This window comes from Molothrus ater, chromosome 7 (genome assembly GCF_012460135.2).
Source record: "Molothrus ater isolate BHLD 08-10-18 breed brown headed cowbird chromosome 7, BPBGC_Mater_1.1, whole genome shotgun sequence".
NCBI lineage: Eukaryota > Metazoa > Chordata > Aves > Passeriformes > Icteridae > Molothrus > Molothrus ater.
This window is the reverse complement of record NC_050484.2, coordinates 22,480,806-22,498,087: the sequence shown is the minus strand read 5'-3', so window position 1 is coordinate 22,498,087 and position 17,282 is coordinate 22,480,806. Positions and strand designations below refer to the sequence as shown.

At 57.0% G+C, this 17,282-nt stretch overlaps 2 protein-coding genes across 2 annotated transcripts; one reads left to right on the top strand and one right to left on the bottom strand.

Annotated features, from left to right (window-relative positions):
* Positions 1-278: 278 nt before the first annotated feature.
* On the bottom strand, positions 279-10,341 carry ATG9A (autophagy related 9A). The gene is made up of 14 exons (XM_054515427.1): positions 10,206-10,341; positions 9,929-9,971; positions 8,553-8,618; positions 8,100-8,261; positions 7,855-7,996; positions 6,202-6,950; positions 5,744-5,897; positions 5,347-5,526; positions 4,312-4,557; positions 3,829-4,049; positions 3,300-3,417; positions 2,905-3,127; positions 2,641-2,783; positions 279-2,534 (listed from the first exon to the last, which is right to left on the bottom strand). The coding sequence occupies exons 1-14, from the start codon at positions 10,306-10,308 to the stop codon at positions 2,529-2,531; spliced, it is 2,556 nt and encodes an 851-aa protein (XP_054371402.1). The 5' UTR covers positions 10,309-10,341; the 3' UTR covers positions 279-2,528.
* Positions 10,342-10,697: 356 nt separating this feature from the next.
* ANKZF1 (ankyrin repeat and zinc finger peptidyl tRNA hydrolase 1) lies at positions 10,698-17,214 on the top strand. Its single transcript, XM_036386746.2, has 15 exons — positions 10,698-10,921; positions 11,193-11,302; positions 11,695-11,797; positions 12,196-12,380; positions 12,657-12,772; positions 12,880-13,033; positions 13,230-13,452; positions 13,629-13,730; positions 13,917-14,072; positions 14,165-14,263; positions 14,691-14,955; positions 15,430-15,541; positions 15,648-15,815; positions 15,924-15,994; positions 16,591-17,214. Exons 1-15 carry the CDS (start codon positions 10,801-10,803, stop codon positions 16,709-16,711), a joined length of 2,106 nt encoding a protein of 701 aa, XP_036242639.1. The 5' UTR covers positions 10,698-10,800; the 3' UTR covers positions 16,712-17,214.
* Positions 17,215-17,282: the final 68 nt, after the last annotated feature.

Sequence of the window (17,282 nt, the reverse complement as noted above, 5' to 3'; positions counted from 1 at the left end):
GCCTCCGACGTGAGACGCCCGCTCCCGCTTATCGCCGCCGCCAGCCCGGCCCTGCGGGGCCGCGATAGCCCCAGGAGCCCCTGCGGGGCCTCCACAGAGGTCAGGCAGGACGGGCACTGCCGTCCCGGGGATAAATATAGCCCCTGCCTCCTCCTGGGAGCTCCCCGTGCCGCCGGAGCACGCGGCTGGCTCCTCCCAGCCTTCTGCTGCCATCGCAAGGCAGGCGCAGGTGGGCTGCACGCTACCACAGAGCGAAGGGAGACTCGGACACAGGCAGGGATGATACACCCCATCTTTATTAGACGGCTATACAGCTGTACAGCGAGGGCACGGGGGTTTGATACTGCACTCCCCAGGGACCTCCGTGCCCGCACATCTCAGGAGGAGATGAGGAAGAGTGGCTCGCCATGCACATGGGACACCGACGACACAAGCAAAACATGCGGCAAAGACTTGGGCCTGCTATGCCTGGCCTCTCCCTCCTGCCAGCCCAGGGAAAGATCCAGTTTCCCCCTGCCCCAGGGCACTGCCTTCAGCCATTCAGCTGTACAGACCAGCAGCAACTCCATTAAGAAGCCCAGACAGTGTCCCATAGGCCCCGAGAGGGGAGGCAGCAGCCTGAACACCAAGAGAAGCCACTGGAAAATCTGGGTTCCTAGATTTGCTTTCTACTTTCTTTCACCAAGCCATGATAGCCCCAAGCTGAAGCTGCTGTGGAGTGGTTGCAGCCACTTCTCCATGGAAGGACCCCAGCAGCCCCTAGGTCCACAGAGCCCTGACCCCAGCACTGAAGAGCTGATACCCACCCTGAGCTTGGCTTTAGAACACTCTGTTTGATCTCATACAGACCCCAGAGCAGTTGTAGCTCCAGCCCTGCTCAGCCCTCCCCATGGCAATAAGGAGCCTGCTACCCCAAAGAGCCTGCCCCTGTGCAAGCCCCCTGGCCTGCTCATGGCTACCCAGGTGCAGAAGCACTGGCAGCAGGTGGCTTAGAGCTGTCCCAGGCTCAAAGGGCAGAGGGCAATAACCCTGGCACGAGAAGAGGGATGGCCCTGGACTCCAGAGACAGCAGAGGAGGATGTGCAGTGCTCGCAGAGCGCATGACAAAAGCAAGCAGCCCCTGCCAGAGGCAAGGGGAATGGAAAGGAAGTGGTGGGCAGGAGTTAGCTGGGATGCAATTCCCCAGAAGCTGCAAAGAGAAAAGAGGGAAAACAGGAGGATGGTGGGAAGGTCTTGTCTGAGGCTATATTGCACAGCTAGGATCCTGATTCCCCACCACCATCCCAAGTCTGGGCTGAGGTGTGCCTCTCCTTTCTGGGTTCAGGATGCCCCTCCTTGCTCTGCCAGGCATGAGACAGCTGCATGGTCTCCACAGCAGCTGTCTGAAACCATGTTGTAAGCAAAAGGAAAGTTTCGGGAGGAAAGGAGGAGCTGGGAACCTCTGGGCAAGATTTGAGATGAACCAAACCCTTTGCCAGGGAAGAGGAAAGGCCCAGTTCCAGGAACAGCTGCATCAGGACAGAACCAATACAACAGCACCTGGGCATGGGGAAAAAGGCCTTTTTTGTGCCTGGAGAAAAGGAACCAACACACAGAGCACAAGACCTTCAGGGTGGGCTCTGAGTGGGCTATGAGCACTCTCGGAAGATGCCAGGCTGCTCCACACTGTGGGGTCTCTTTGGCACTGCAGGAGGGCCCACTAGTAGCCCACATCCCATAGGTGCCATACATGGGAGGATGCTGCTGCCCTGGCACGGAGGCATCACTCCAATGACCCTTTCTTGCATGCAGGGAATGGGCCAGCTGTCATGAGTCAGGGAAGAGCTGCAGCATTCTGGATCGAATCAGAGCTCTTCCCACCAGCTCTACATCTCACCTGTACTCATACCAGCAGCAGCCACCAGGGCCCATCCCTCTGCAGGGTGCAGGGACAGAGGGCTGGGTGACTGCCCCACTGTTGGCCTGCTCTGGGCTGAGAGGCACAACACTGGTCCTCTCTGGGAGGACTAACGTGGTTCTAGGCACCTTCTCAGGGCTGCAGGCAGGGCAGTGTGGTGCTACAGGCTGAGCTCCCTCAGACCACCCTCAACAACTCCTGCCCTCATTTTGACGGCAGATCCCAGCTTCGGGCGCACATCTGGATGGAGCTGATGCCATCTCCCATCCCTTTGAAGAGCAGCTGCTGCTGCTACCTCCAAAGCAGTCCACCAGCAGCTCCTCACTGCTAGTCCCGTCACATCAGTTTCCACAGGCTCTGCAGAGATCCTCCGACACGGACGGCACAGATGTGAACACAGACACAGCTATGTACTCACATACGCATTCACCCCACAAGTCAGAGTGGCGTTGACACATGGCTAGACACAAGGTGCCACAGCAAAGACGCTGGCCTGGCAAGTTTTGTCTCTTCAGCAATTGATGGCAACAAAATGTCCACTCAGTACAGGAGAAGAATCAAGCCCATGCCACATCCTGCTGTCCAGGTGGCTCCCAATCTGCAAGCCCCATGAGATCCCCAGTCTACCAGGCTATACCTGCAAGATAGAGAGACAATGTGGCACCTACTAGGACCAGCTGCCAGCACCCGAACCTGGCATCAGAGTACACCTTGCCCCTCTCAGCCACAGCCATCACCCTTACCTTGTGAATCTGTGGCGGAAGCTCATCCTCTGAGCTCTCCTCTGGCACAGGCTCTGGGTGCCTCGCTGACTGCCCGTCCTCGGCCCAGCCTCCCAGAGGAAGGCGGGAGAAATGTGATGGGGCTCTGTGCACTGTGCCTGGGTCTGCAAGAGAGGCAAGAAATTAGATTAGCTACCTGGAGGACTGCCAGTGTCTAGCCAGTCCATAAAGGACATGGGTTACAGAGCTCTGACCCAAACTCAGACCTCTGCCCTGGCTCCGTACCTGTGATGCCACCGTATCGGCGCTGGAAGCCAGTCTGCAGCGTGGCTGTCTCCTCGGCAGGCTGCCGTGGTGAGGAGAAGGGGTAGCTGGCAGAGCGGGGAATGGGGACGGGGCCACCCCGCTGAGTGTCCAGCTCTTCGTGGGCACTCTCCCCACTCTCGTCACTCTCCCGGCGGTGCCAAGTGTGCCGCTCGGGCTCCAGCTGGGCATGCTGCTTGTGCAACTGCAAGCCAAAACACGAGTGACTCAGCTGTGTGGGAGAAACCAGATGCCCAAACACACCCTCTCCGCAGTGCTGCATACACACTGGTTTTCTGGTGACAACGGACAGGGCAGCCCAGTCCTGCCTGCCTTGCTCCATGCCCCTGTGGCCAGCCCAGCTCTGGGTTGCTCACCTCGTGCATGTAGAGTGCATGAAGACTCATCTCAGTCGAGGCATACTCCGACAGGATCATACTCTGCAGTTGACCCTCCCAGGCGCTGCTCCCCGAGCTCACGGTCCTTGCATCAGCACTGCCATGGAACACACAAGTAGTGTTTCCTGCCCAGGTGCCCCCACAATGCCCAGCCCCTCTCCACTCTAATGTCAGGCTCACAGAGATCTGCTCCTGAACTGGGTATGAACAGGCCCCTCTGCAGCATCTCCCAAAATACACAAGCCCTGCTATGGCACTGCCTCTTCCCTACACAGGGGTCTTTCACCACTGTACCTACAGGAGAACAATAGGACCCTGACACTATCCTTTGGGGCCAGACTTAGCACCTGGCACCAGCACCTAGACCTGAGTCTAACTCTGCTTGTGAATGTCTCTCTCTGTCCAAACTGCAGAGATAAATGCCACCGTGCATCTAGGACAACAGGATGGCATTTGGGCAAAGGGTAAAGGAATGTCCAAGGCTGCCCTTCTCCAGCCAGCAGCTTACCCAGAGGCTGTCATGGCACTGGCACCACGAGGCTGGGCTCCCTCTCCGTCCCTTCCCGATGCCTGGAAGCCACTGGAAGGCTGCTGGGCAGACTGGAGTGGGGAGAAGGAACGCAGAGCCGAGGCCACTTCTGAGAGATGGCGGGAAGCCTGTCCGTCCCGGCTCATGTGGAAGCCCAGTGCTGAGGAGCCTGCTATCACATTGGCAATCAGGCTGTGAGGCTGCAGAGTTCAAAGAGAAAGTGTCACTCACCAGACACACAGAGCTGGGCTATCTTGCCCCCTCTCTCATCTCACAGGGCTCTAGTACAGCCTGTTACCTTCTCTAGAAACCCAGAAGTGTCCCAGATAGTGCTGATCTACCACATTTTCATCCTCAGATACATCCCAGGCAAGGGCAAAATTACCCAGAGGGCCTGACGATGAATTTCCCAGCATGTAGCAAGCACCCCAAGAACAACCCACATGCCCTGAGCCTGGGCACCTCTGACTCCGACTGCAGGGACTGGATGGAGCTGAAGAGGGCATTTTCAGGGAGCACAGCCTGCTGAGCCAGGGCCACGCTGCTGTCCCGGTGCACCCGCTCCTTCAGGAAGCCGATGAAGGCTGTGCTCTCGCGGGGTGGCTGCCACTTGGGGTTGGTGATGGCAAAGTGCATGAGGGATAGCTCCGTCTTGCCATCCTCAGCCTGCTGGTAAATGGAGGCCTCCGTCTTTCCTGCTGACATCCACTGTGGACAAGAGACAGGTAATGAGAGACAGGATCTGCTTTGCAACCCTGCCAGCCCTGGGAATCCTGCAATCAGTCTGAGCAAAGCATGCAACACCCAGCCCATGCAAGGCCATGGCGCCCTATGTAGCAGATGCTACACCAGAAGTCCCCATGCTCATTCAGCCATCTCAGGAGAAGAAGCAACAAACACAGTTTGTTCCAACTCCATCTCAGAACATGAACTGCTGCAAGGGAACTGGGGAGCTAGGAACAGTCACACAGACAGGAACAATTAGAGTCAATAAATAACTCTTCTTAAAAGTTTCCTGCCACAATGAGTTCACTTCCTTCCTAGTTAATGACTGCGTCACTAGGAAGTCTTTCCCTAGGCAAGTAACCTAAATTCCAAGGCACAGAAAACAGATGGATCCCTTTTCCCTCCATCATAGATTTTTCATAATGGAAAATGCTTCCTATTTCCTCTAGACTGCTTCTCTCCAGAGCACAAGTAGGAGAGAAGTGGCCACACTTTCTAAATGTCCACATTTCACTCTCCTGAGGACACAGAACCCTTGGCTGTGAAAACAGGCAATGACATCAAAGACATGACACAGCCTGATTCCCGAAGCATCTGGTCAATAATCACAGCTGGGCCACGAGAGCCTTCTGGAGCTGGTGACCAGTGGTGCCAAAGCCAGACACCCTACCAAGAGGTGGGTGGCTGGGCTGTGGGCTGCCAGGAGTGGCGAGTTTGGGCCTCTCGTGGGTCTAAAGGAGCAGACATGCCGGTGGGCAGCACAGAACCTACCGCAGGGTGGCCGTGCTGGCGCACGTCCATCTGGGCAAAGGAGCAGGTGTCACCCACACCCACCACCTCCACGGTGAAGTTACGGAAGAAGTCAACAATGTCCAAGGACTTGGGCCGCAGGCAGATGATGAGGATCAAAGGCGTAATGATGGGACTCAGGAGCTCTTCCAGGATGAAGACCTGAGCACAGAAATGATGGGTTCAGCACAAACTTGAGGGTCAAAAAACCCCCAATCCTGAAACAGACCCCAGAGGTAGCCCTCCATCTTCTGGGGCAGGGTATCTCTGAGGATGCTGCCTTGTTCCTCTCTAAGCCCAGGAGCTGTTGAGCTCTCCAGCACCTTCTCTGTCCTGTGATGGGGGTAAGTCCCCAGCCCCACAGTTAAGCCAAGCTCACCGCTTTGTACTGGAAGAGCTGGGCAAACTCGTCCCTGGTCTCGTAGCGGTGGGCGTTGCCCTGCCAGTGGTCAGGCATGTAGTGGATGTGTGCCAGGATAACTCGCAGCAGCTGCTCTGGGCAGAAGACCAGGTGCTGGTCAGGGATGAAAGACCTGCACAACAGAACAGGGAAATATCACAGCATTACACCTCAGTTCCTGAGAGATGTCATCTTGGGAGGGCAGGGTGACTGGCCCATATCACAGCTCTACCTGTAGCCTTCTGACCAGACCAGCCCCCCATACCATACAACCACTGCAGCCAGGATCACTACCTCTCCCCAGCCATGCCCCTCATCCACACAGATTCACATCCATTTGCAAGCAAAGAGCATGTCTACAATCCGTGTGGATTGCTGCCAGCCCCACTGCTCCTATAGCACTGCCAGGAGCATGGGGCAGCACAGACCCACCTCACCTGCACACGGTGATGCCCACCCCGAGCAGGGTGACCGTGGTCAGGACGTGCTCAACCGCAAGCACATCCTCATCATAGATGGTGAGAGCGATGAGCACAGCCAGGATGGAGCCAGCAAAGAAGGCCACGTTCTTGGCCACGATGGTGAGAAGCGGGGAGATAAAGCAGTTCATGTACTTGGAAGCTGGCTTGTACCCCTTGCTGAGGCGCGAGTGCAGTTCGTGATCCAGCTCGTTGAAGTGACGCAGGTAACAGCGCCCATAGAGAGACCAGCAGCGGGCACCCAGGCTGCCCGGCTCCCGCTTCAGGATCTCCGTGTAGCTGAAGAAAGCATAGAGGATCTGCCAGATGAGGATGAGGGGGCAGAGGAGGAAGTTAGCAATCCCAATCCAGAGGATGCGGGTGCTGAGCTTCTCAGCCAGCTCCAGGCGGTTCCCAGCCCGCTTGTATTCAGCCTTCAGGCTCCACTCGTTCTCAAAGAGGGAGCCAGGACCCCAGAAGAAGATGAGCTCAAAGTTGTACTTGAGCCCACGCGTGTAGAAGACGGTGTCTCCCAGCAGGGGCAGGCGGAAGCGGATGGGCAGCAGTGACTTGTTCACCATGGCCACCATGTAGTTCTTGAAGCGGAGGATGCGGTGATAGATGTCCAGCTCTGTCAGCTCCTTCTTGTGGATGCAGATCTGGTGCTCCTTCTGGATCTGCACAATGCGGGCCTGCACCTCCTGCCAGGTGTAGTAGGGCAGGGTGGACTGGAAGGTGGACAAGCAGCAAGATTAGGAGCAAGAAGTATCCAGGGACAGAAGCCAGGTCCCAGCACACAGCTCGGGGTGCTGACAAAGTGCATGGAACACCAGGGCGTGAGGCACCTTCTGGCACCTCTTCAGCCTGCAGCAGGCAAACCCCACACCGTGCCAAGGTGCCCTTTACCCCTAGATTAGCACAGATGATTGTTTCCCAGCCACGCATGCACCAGCTTCCTTGGAGGCATAAACACAGGTCCAGGCTTCCGTGGTTCCTCCCAGAGCTGCCATTTGGAGTCAGCAGGGAGAAACAAACATGGAAGGACTTAAGCAGTGTCCCAGAGGGAGCCCATGGAAAAACTGGGGACAATACAAGCCTTTCAGCTCACCCCACCTTTCTCAAGATACTTTCTCTCTCCAAAGGATGTGCACATGCATTTTCATGTTGTTCATCAGAGCAAGGACTCTGGACTAGGCTGTCTATGCAAGCCTCAAACCCCGTCTGTAACACACTGATCTGCTGTGTGACCTTCACAACTAAGTAGCTCCAAGCCTCCTAAATAAACAAGGAAGCTGAGGTTGTTCACATCCCAGGGAGGTACGAGGATATCCTCACTTATGCTGTCTCTGTGGAAGGCATCACAGAAAAGGCCACCACTGAAGAACACACATATTGGGTGGCATATGGCAGAGGCACGCGCCAGCAGGCGGAGAGGCAGACTGAGCACAGAGAGGTTAACACAGAATAAACTGGCTGCTGGAGAAGAGGCTGAAAGGAGATCATGTGGCTATGGAGGAAGAGTGCTCAGTCTGACTGAGAAGAGGAGAGGCATGAAGGCAAGTTGCAACCACCAGCAAATGCCTCCCATGGCCCTTGGCAACCTCGCATGCAGCCCCTGGCTCAGTGACTTACCATGGGGATCTTCAGGGCATTGATGTAGAAAGAGTGAATCTCCCAGTAGCAGCAGATATTGTAGATAAATTTGACGAGTCGGTGGATCCAGAAAACCCCAGCTATCACCAGGATGCAGATGAGGAAGCTGTTTGCCTGGATTCTGTAAGCAAGAAGAGGCAAGTAGTGGGACACAGGCCCAGACAGGAGCCCTGAGTATGTAGGAAAACAAGAGCAGTGGCTAACATGCCCTCCACTGCCCCTACCTTGCACTGCAGACATTTGGAGGCAGGAAGGCATCTGGCAGAGTCACCTTAATGGGCTCAGTGGGATGCTGGCTGTGATTTAATGCTTTGTTGGCAAAGAGGATGTCATAATCAACACAGCTGATAAGAAAGGTGGTGAATGCCACCACAAAGATGAACTGCCTGTGAAAAAAGAGAAGTGTTGTGAGGGAATCACCCTTCTGCTCCACCACAAAACGTGAAGCAGCCAGGGTCATATGCCACAGAGATGCAATCCCACAGCCATGGCAGCAGGAATGTTCACAGGCAACAGTTCCTCAAAGTGAAATGCAGGTTTGGGGCATGGAAGACCCTGATGAAGGGGAGACAGGACAATTATGAAAGGAGCCCTTCCACCTACACAGCTGCAAGTGCTTGTGGCAAGTGCCTGTGGCTGTTCCCCAGCAGCCACAACAGAGGGGAACCTGCACTTACATGAGCTCAAAGATCTCTCCGATGAGCATGCAAGTGAAGCCATTCTTCTGATGCAGGTTATAGACGTGAAAGCCACAGTCAAGGAAAACAGCATGGAGACTCCTTTCTGATGAAGGATGAAGAGGGTTCTGTCCCACTGATTTCCATAGCTCCTCAGCCAAGTCTCCCTTCACCACCAAGAAAAAATCTCTCCCACCCCTACTTTTCAGCAAGTTGGTTCCCCAGTGCAGGAAAACACACTCTGCCTAGGTAAAGCACAGGTGGGGTAGAGGGACTTGGCTTCGTTCATGCTCCTTCCTTCCTGCACTCAACACCCACAAAACAGAAACTCAGCCTGCACTCAGGCTGCACAACGGTGCATAGGGCAGGGCAGGCTAGAGCAGGACAAGACAGAGACAGACAAAATGCATTTATTGGCACCTGCACCTGCTCCTGCCCCCAGCAATGCGGTCAGCATAATTAACACCATTTCACAAGGCAAGCAGCCCTGCTGTGTCACCGAGGGTGTCACCTATTAGTGGGTCACCCTTTGCCCAGTTATCAGGCACTGAAGGTCCTGTGAACCAAGTAGATAAATCAAACGGGTTTCTGCTTTCCCTCCCCATGGGCCTCAAGATTCCTTGGCACCAGGCTGATTACTCTCTTCCGTGCTGTCCTTGAAGGTCCCGGGCATCTGGCCAACCCAACAGAGGTGATGACCCCATCACAGAAGAGGGAGTATTAACAGCACCCAGAGCACTATCCACAAAATCAAGGAGTTACAAATTCTAAGTGGGAACTTGTATCCCAGCTGCTGGTGGACAATGAGACCCAGGACCCCTCAGCAGCCAGGGATACCTCCACTGTCATCTGCTTCCAATGAGGACTAAGTGAATGACTCAAATTCCTTTATGTGATTTTTGAGACTACATTATGATCATTGATACAGCAAACCATATATTAAGATATGTCCTGATCTGTAAAGAGTCCAGCTGATTAGAAACCATGGAGTAAGAGATACTATAAAATTCTGTTCTATGCTACTTATAAAATTGTACTACACTGATTCTGCCTACAGAAATCCTGTACTACCCTGATTGTAAATGCCACGCTAGCAATAAAATTCTGTTAAGAATATAACACATTAACTGTAATGACAACAGTATCATCGTCACTTTCCCAAGGATTCCTAGAAGCACGTGTATGACCCTGTGTCAAGTGACAGCGTCCCAAGGCATGGGGGGTTCTGTCAGCCCCTCTGGAGCTGTGTACTGTCCTACAGGAGTGGCTGACACTAGCCAAGCTCCAAGTTACACAAAGCTCTGTGTTTTCCCTGTACTTAGAGCCGGGAGGAGGGGGATACATCCCGCCTGACCCTCGCCCTGCAAAAGGATATGCGAGAGAAGAACAGGTCGAGGTTCTCGATGTGATGCCACGGAGCTGAAGGAAGAAGCAGCACAGGGTGAGGGGTCCTGAGCACACCCACCCCTGGTGTTGTCACCAGCACAACCTACCCCTTACCCGCTGCCCCTGGCACCCGAGGCCCCAGACAGCCCCGCAGTTGCCACTCTAGCTCCCCTTGGAGGAGGGGAGATATCCAGCCTCTCCCCGGTGCCCCCGGCCTCTTCCGCACCCCGCGCCGGCCAGGCCCCAACCCCCGGTGCCATCGCTCACACTTGGCGCCCTCGGGGACGTGGACGAGCAGGTCGCCGCCGCCGGGGGGAGACTCGGTAGAGGAGCTCTCCAGGCGCTGGTACTGCGTCTCGAAGTGGGCCATGGCGGGGCCCCGCGCCGCCGCCGCCGCCACCGGCGCGGCCCGGCCCGGCCCGGCCCGCTCGGCCCCGCCCGCGACTGGCGGGCACGGCGCCCAATGGCGAGCGGGGGGTGGGACGCGGCAGCCAATGGGCGCGCGGGATGTGACGAGGGCGCTTCCGGGCCCGGCGGCGGCGGTCGCGCGTGAGCGGCGGGGCGGGCACGGGGGAGCGGGGCGGGCACGAGGGAGCAGCCCCGGCACGAGGGAGCAGCCCCGGCACGAGGGAGCAGCCCCGCGGGTGACGGGGGTGCGGCGGCCCGGGGCTGACGCGGATAGGCGGCTTGGGGAAGGGGGATCGCGCACGGGCGCCGGGCGTGGTGCGGGATTGTCCCGAACACAGAGCTTGGACCGGGGCAGAGCGGTGGGCCCGCGGGGCCAGTGTCGGGGCGGTCACTGGCGGGTGGTTCTCGACGGGCCCGTTCCTCAGATGCTGTCCCGTGCCTGGAAGCAGTAGCCATGCCGGAGAGCTGGTCGGTGTTTGAGGCCGCCCAGGACCCTGAACTCCTGCACGGGCTGAGCCTGGTCACCGGAGATGCTGCGGATGCGGGTGCTGCCCAGCCGGCTCCTGCGAGCCACGGTGCGTGGGGCTCCGCGGGAACGGCGGGAGGGAGGTTATCTAAGCTCGTGTCTGCCACAGATTTGTGTTCCGTCCCCAACTCAGCTTGGGTGATCACCCTGGAGCTTGGCCATGGGAGCTACCTGGTGGGTGGGTAAATCGACTTTTGGTGACACCCCAAAGTCCCCGAAGCTCTTTCAACCATAGGTTTCTTTGGGTTGGCTGAGGAGGGACCGAGGAAGCTCCACTCCTTGCAGGGCTGCCTGTGCACAGCCCTCCCTTGTTCTTCCAGAGAAACCTGCAGCAGCCAGCTGTGAGGAGAAGCCCCATGGGGTCGCCGAGGTGCCAGAGAGGATGTGTTGCTTGACCTGCGGGCAGGTGTTTGGGAGCCGGGAGGAGCAGGTGAGCAGGGCTGAGCAGTATGGAGTGGGAGTGGGGCTAGCATGAGTGGTGGGATCCTGCTGTGGAAGCTCAGCCCCAGCATGGTGCAGCCCAGTGCTGGCTGTTTCCCCATTGCTCACAACCTATTGGGATCTGGCACTCAAACCTCGTATGTTATCAATTAAAGGCATCATTTACTGGAAGTAAAGGGTAAGTGCAGCAGAGGCCTGTACTTGTTCAGGTTAATTGTTTCATGGGTAACTCCTTAAAATACTGTGATTTTCCAGTCAGGACTGCTGAAGGAGCCCCGCCATCAGTTTAGTCCTTGGGGTCTGTCACCTCATGCCCTTTGGTGGTGATGGCTTTCATGGACCACCAAGATGCTGCCAGCTCATGCTTTTCTTGCTCCACAGACTGAGCACTACCGTCTTGACTGGCACCGCTTCAACCTGAAGCAGCGACTCCTGGGGCGCCGGACGCTGCCTGAAGAAGTGTTTGAGGAGAAAACCCGCACAGGTGAGAAGCTGGATTGTCTGCTTTGGAGCCCAGGGGCTGTCAGGAACCTCACTGGGGTTTTTCTGTACAGGGATGAAGCCCTCTGCTAGTGCAGGATTCCTTTATTCTGTCCCTGTGGGGTCTTCTCAGGGTCCAGCACTGCTCCTGAGCTGTTAGGATTTGTTATAGACAGAAGGGGGTGTTTTAACTGAGCCCCTGCCTAAGCATGTCTGGGGATCCAGAGCTCCAAACTGCTATCTCCCCGGGTCACAGCCTGTTTGTGATATATAGGGTTATTTGACAGAACATTTCTGGGGTCATGTGCACTCTGAAAGTGCCCTTGAAGTCACCTAGAGAGTTTTGGGGAGGCTGTTCAATAATCTTTGCCTTATTTCACTGCATCTTTCTTTTCCTTGCAGGTGATGTTTCCAGCATCTCAGGATCTGACTCAGATAGCTCTGATGCGAGCAGTGAGTCGGAGTTGCTGCCCTCTGTCAGTGACACTGGCCAGACCCCCCAGATTCCCCGCTCCCACAAAGTGCTGCTCCGCAATGCCAAGGGCCAGCTCATCTCTGCCTACCGCTGTGTGCTGCTCACTGGGAAGGCAAGTCACAGCCCAGCTGTTTGGGAGAGGGAGTCCAGAAAAGGTGGGGGGCACTTGGGCGTAGATGTCTCTCTGACATCTTTACCTCCTGTGGTAGGAAGGGTGGACTCTGGTGCCAGGTCAGAGCCCCAGACTTGTTGGTGGCCTGTTATTTGGCTCTGGGGTGCTCCCAAAAACCTGCTTCTGGTGCTAGCAGAGAGGCTGGTCTCTGTCCTGGGGACAGCAGGAGGTAAGGAGGTAACACCATGGGTACTAACAAGTGTGTCTGTGTATCAGGGTGACATTGAGGAGCCGGTGGAGCTGACAGCATCACTGCAGAGCCTCAGTGCAAGCACATGCTGGGTTGTGCTGATGATGGGTGGTGGGCACTTCGCAGGAGCAGTGTTCCGGGGGTGAGTACAGTGGGACCGTCCCTCTGAGCACAGTCAGCTGGAGCTGCTTTTGCATGTTAATGCCACGCACACTAAGCTCTGTGGCTTATGCCTGCCCCTCTCCACAGCCTGCAGGTGCAGGAGCACAAGACCTTCCACCGGTACACGGTGCGAGCACGGCGGGGCACAGCGCAGGGCCTTCGGGACGCCCAGACCCCGGGCTCAGCCCCCAGATCCGCTGGGGCCTCCCTGCGCCGCTACAACGAGGCTGCTCTGCTCAAGGTGAGGGTGCACTTGGCAGGGAGTGCTCCTGCTGCCTCTGCCACGTTGCTGCTGGGGGCCATGGCAGGGGCGGTGGGCTCTGGAAAAGGGGCAGGGCCCAGCTGAGGCTACTCTCTCTGGATTTGTCCCTACTCCAGAGCTACATTTGCCCACATAGTGTGCTCAGGATCCCATAAAGCTTCTCCTTTCTCCCCAGGATATTCAGGACCTCCTGGCGGCCTGGGCACAGCACCTGAGTGAAGCTCAGCGCATCTTCCTCCGGGCCCCTCATCACAACCGTGCGCTGCTCTTCGGTGGCAGGAGCCCACCCCTCACCCGAGGGGACCCTCGCATCTGCCACATCCCCCTCAGCACCCGCAGGGCCACCCTGCGAGAGGTGCTGCGAGTCCACGCCACGCTGGCCAACCTGCAGGTGTATGGTGAGTTGGGCCAGCCCTTGTGCCTGTGGGTCAGGGCAGGTGGGGTGACATGGTCCCTCGTGCATTAGGGGACACTACCCTATGGGGTGGAGGTGCTAGCTCTTCAGCCCTCAGACCCTGGAGACATGGGGTGCTCCCTGTCCCCAGGTAGTGACAGGAGCACCCTTGCTGCCCAGGGAAGGACACGCCACTGGAGGACATCACTGGGTCCCCCAGGAAGGTCTGGCAGAAGAGGCAGCAGAAGGCAGAGGTGCATCCCCCGCAGGAGGACACAACTGGTGAGTTGAACCATGGAGGGAGACATGACTCTGAGCAAGCAGGAGGGGTTTGATGTTATGGCATGGGCATGGGCCAGATTTGCAGCTTCAGAGTGCGGCTGGACAGGAGAAAGACAGGGTGTTCTTGGCTCAGAGCCCCGAGTTCTGTGTGTGGAGCCCTAGCCCCAGTCTTATCACCCTCCTCAGCCCCAGAGGAGGAGGAGGAAGAGGAGGAAGAAAGCCCTGCAGGAGAACTGGAGACTGTGGAAGTGACACTGGGGACCTTGGACCTCCGGGAGTTCGAAGTGATGCCCAAGCGAAACCGCAAAAGGAGGAAGAAGAGGGACAAGAAGGTGGAGAAAGGTGAGGGGAAGAACTGGCAGGGGCAGTGTAGGAAGGCCATGGCTGGGATGCAGGCTGACACTGACCCTCTTCCTCACGTGCTGCCTGTGCAGGGCCGTGTGCTAAAGAGGCTGGTGGGCAACCTGGCTTGGAGGCAGTGACAGAGCTTCAGGGGGAGGCTGAGGCTGGGCTGCTTCCCTGGAGCAATGGAGGTAAGTGGTGTTGGGAGCTGTGTTGGCTGGATGCTCGCCCCATTTACTGGTGGCTTTTCAGTGGGGTGAAGAGCACATTGTCATGCAGATACTCAGAACAGCTGGGTCTGAGAAGTCTTTAGTGCAGTTGCAGTCATGTGCTTTCGAGTGAGCTGTGTGTTTGGAGCCAAGGGGACCAGGCAGCACCTGGCTAAGCCAGGTGTGTTGGGGGGATTAGAGTGGGTCTTACTGCAGGAGGAGACTTGGCTGCTGACAACAGTGCCTAGCAATGCCATAGCACATGGCCACAGACTCTGAAGGTGCTGGAGATCCTGCAGTGCCCAAATCCAGCTAGCAAGCTGAGGCATTGTGTGTGTTCCCTGGCCAGACCAGAGTGTTGCTTTGCCCAATCTGCCCATCAGACTCCCCTCCTGTTCTTCCCTCACAGGAGACCTTCAGACCCAGCTCTGCGATGCTCTGTTCACTGCCTGCAAGACAGGGGATGTGCAGACACTGCGGCACCTCCTGGGAGTGCCAGAGAATGGGGGCCTGCCAGAGCACAGTGAAGATGGGCAGTCTCTGGATATGGCCCGCTCCCTGCTGAACCAGCCCGTGGACGAGCAGGGCTGCACCCTGCTTCACGTGGCAGCTCAGGCTGGCAGGGCTGAGGCTGTGTGTCTGCTGCTGCAGGCAGGAGCGGACCCTGCCCTCAGGTATGGCTGCAGGGCACCCAGTGGTTCATAACTCCAGCTGTGAGAGTCCAGCAACTCACTCCTGTCTCAGCCACAAGAAACTGGTGCCAGTCTTGTCCTGGGACAGCCAGTATTGGTCTCTGTGACCCGGGATGTCTGAGGTTTTTATGGGAGGGCTAGGAGCTGAACCACCCTTCTCTCTGCCTGCCTGGTCTGGCATGGCAGCAGGGGGCACTGCCTCAAGGTGCACCCAGCTTTATTGGTGGGCTGTTCCAAGGGCCAGGATGAGACAAAAGCCCCATGCAGGGGCTTTGAGAGGCAAGGAGGACTTGGAGGATTCTGGTATAGGGATAAGGAACTTTCCCCTCCTTGGCTGTGATGTTGTGGCCTGCAGTACACGCTGCTCATCTCTGGGGGGATCTCTGGGCTCACAGCCCAGTGGGATGCAAACAGTGAGATGGCAGTGTGAGCAAGCTGGTCTCCCTTGTCTCACAGGGACAGGCAGGAGAGGACTCCATACTGCACCTCTGCTGACAGACGGACCCGCAATGCCTTCCGCAAGTTCATGGTGGCCCATCCAGACAAGTACGACTACAGCCGTGCCAAGGTGGGGCCTGCCCGCTGCCCTCACCCACAGGGGAGCCCCAGAGCAAAGCTCTCCCTTCCCACTCGTGCATTGCCCCGGCTCAGTGGGAGATGCTGCCTGCCCTCAGGTGCCAGGGCCCCTGACACAGGAGATGGAGGCCAAGAAGCTGGAGAAGAAGCGGGCACAGAAAGCCCAGCGGAAGCAACGGGAGCAAGCACAGCGGGAGGAGCAGCACCGCCGGGAGCAGGAGCAGGAAAGGAAGCAGTGGTTTGCAGCCCTGTCTGACAGGGAGAAGGTGAGGATTGGGAAGGGGATCCAGCCCAGAGGGGGCGGTGCTGATGTGGTGGGCTCTGGGCACAGCAGCTCCCAGGGCTGCAGGGGCTGACCTGTCTCTGCTCCCCAGAGGGCACTGGCTGCTGAGAGGAGGTTGGCTGCACAGCTGCAGGACACCAGCACGACTCCTGCCAACATCAGGTAACCATCCCAGCAGCATGGCTCTGAAGACAAATCCTCCCATGTCAGTACAGCTGTTCCCTGCCTTTCTCGCTCCAGTTCTCATTTCCAGTCCAAAGCTATTCCTGACCACTCAATTCCCACTAGTGCTTGGGTAAAAGTTTCCTCCCTCTCTTGCCCTGCTCCCCTGAAATATTTTGCTAAGGATGACTTGGTCCACTTCCAGCCAGATCTGCAGCAAGCCAACGCCCCAAGCCACTCCTGTTTACTTTCCTCTGCCACCCCACCAGGTTTGTTGGCAGCCAGCATTCCCCATGCTTAGCTGGGCAGGGGCTTTACAACCTTTATAGGGCCAAGCCCCTAAATGTGGTATTCACACCTAAATGTTCATTCTGCCTCAAAGTACCTCACATCACGCTCTGACAGACCATGTCCCCCAGGTAGTATGTCCTGGCCAGGCCACGGGGTGAGCACATCAGCCCTGTGGGACCAGAGGAGCCCCAGCTCCCTCAGGCTGCTGGTGTCTTGTGTCACAGTCCAGGCAGGGAATCCTTTCCTCTACTAACTCTTTTACAAGTGTCCCCTTTGCTCAGGGCCAGCTCTGCTCTTTCCTGCAGCCGCTGCTGGCAGTGTGGAGAGTCCCTGTTGGGACGGATCCCCTTCCACTACCTCGACTTCTCCTTCTGCTCCACGGCCTGCCTGCAAACACACCGCCGGGCCCAGGCTGGCCACACCTAACGCTGGAGGCTGCTGCTACCTGCCAAGGACCACTGTGGTGGGGATGTGGCTGAGCACTGGCTGTGCAGCAAGGGAGAGCCTGTGCAGCAGCAATGGTCAGAGGGACTAAGCTGGCCATGTCACTCTCTGGGCATGAATATCCCTCTGGGTGGTGACTCTGGCAAAGTTAATAACTGAGAGGTCTCCATGTGCTAGTGTGAGGGGCTGGGACTGTTTGATGGCCTGGCTTCAGCCAGGGGTCCTGCTGCCAGCTTTTCTCATGGCTACCTCACAGGTTGCTATCTGTAGGTGTAAGGACAGATCCTGACACATACAGACCCTGCAGCCCTGAGCTACCTCCAGCCATGCCTGTGGACACCATCAAGGCTGTGCTTTTACCTGTCCTCTCCTGGCTGCCATCAGCATCTCAGTCATCATGTTAGCAGCTACTTCCTCTGCCTACATTGTCAATAAAGAGGTGCCTTGACCCCCTGGCCATGGGGGAATCAGCATGGTCACTGGAACTATTTGGGATGAGTGTGGCATTGACATGCACATCAAGCTCAGTCCTGGGTCCCTTACTCCTTAACAC

Excerpts from the sequence above, each read along its gene's own strand:
- ATG9A (XM_054515427.1), bottom strand. The coding sequence starts at position 10,308 with ATGGCCCACTTCGAGACGCAGTACCAGCGCCTGGAGAGCTCCTCTACC. Across the intron at positions 6,951-7,854 it reads ATGCCCTGAAGATCCCCATG|TCCACCCTGCCCTACTACAC; the intron begins GTAAGTCACTGA and ends TCCACCTTCCAG. Across the intron at positions 4,050-4,311 it reads CCCTGCAGTCGGAGTCAGAG|CCTCACAGCCTGATTGCCAA; the intron begins GTGCCCAGGCTC and ends TGAACTCTGCAG.
- ANKZF1 (XM_036386746.2), top strand. The coding sequence starts at position 10,801 with ATGCCGGAGAGCTGGTCGGTGTTTGAGGCCGCCCAGGACCCTGAACTC. Across the intron at positions 13,731-13,916 it reads CCCGCAGGAGGACACAACTG|CCCCAGAGGAGGAGGAGGAA; the intron begins GTGAGTTGAACC and ends CACCCTCCTCAG. Across the intron at positions 15,542-15,647 it reads ACGACTACAGCCGTGCCAAG|GTGCCAGGGCCCCTGACACA; the intron begins GTGGGGCCTGCC and ends GCCTGCCCTCAG.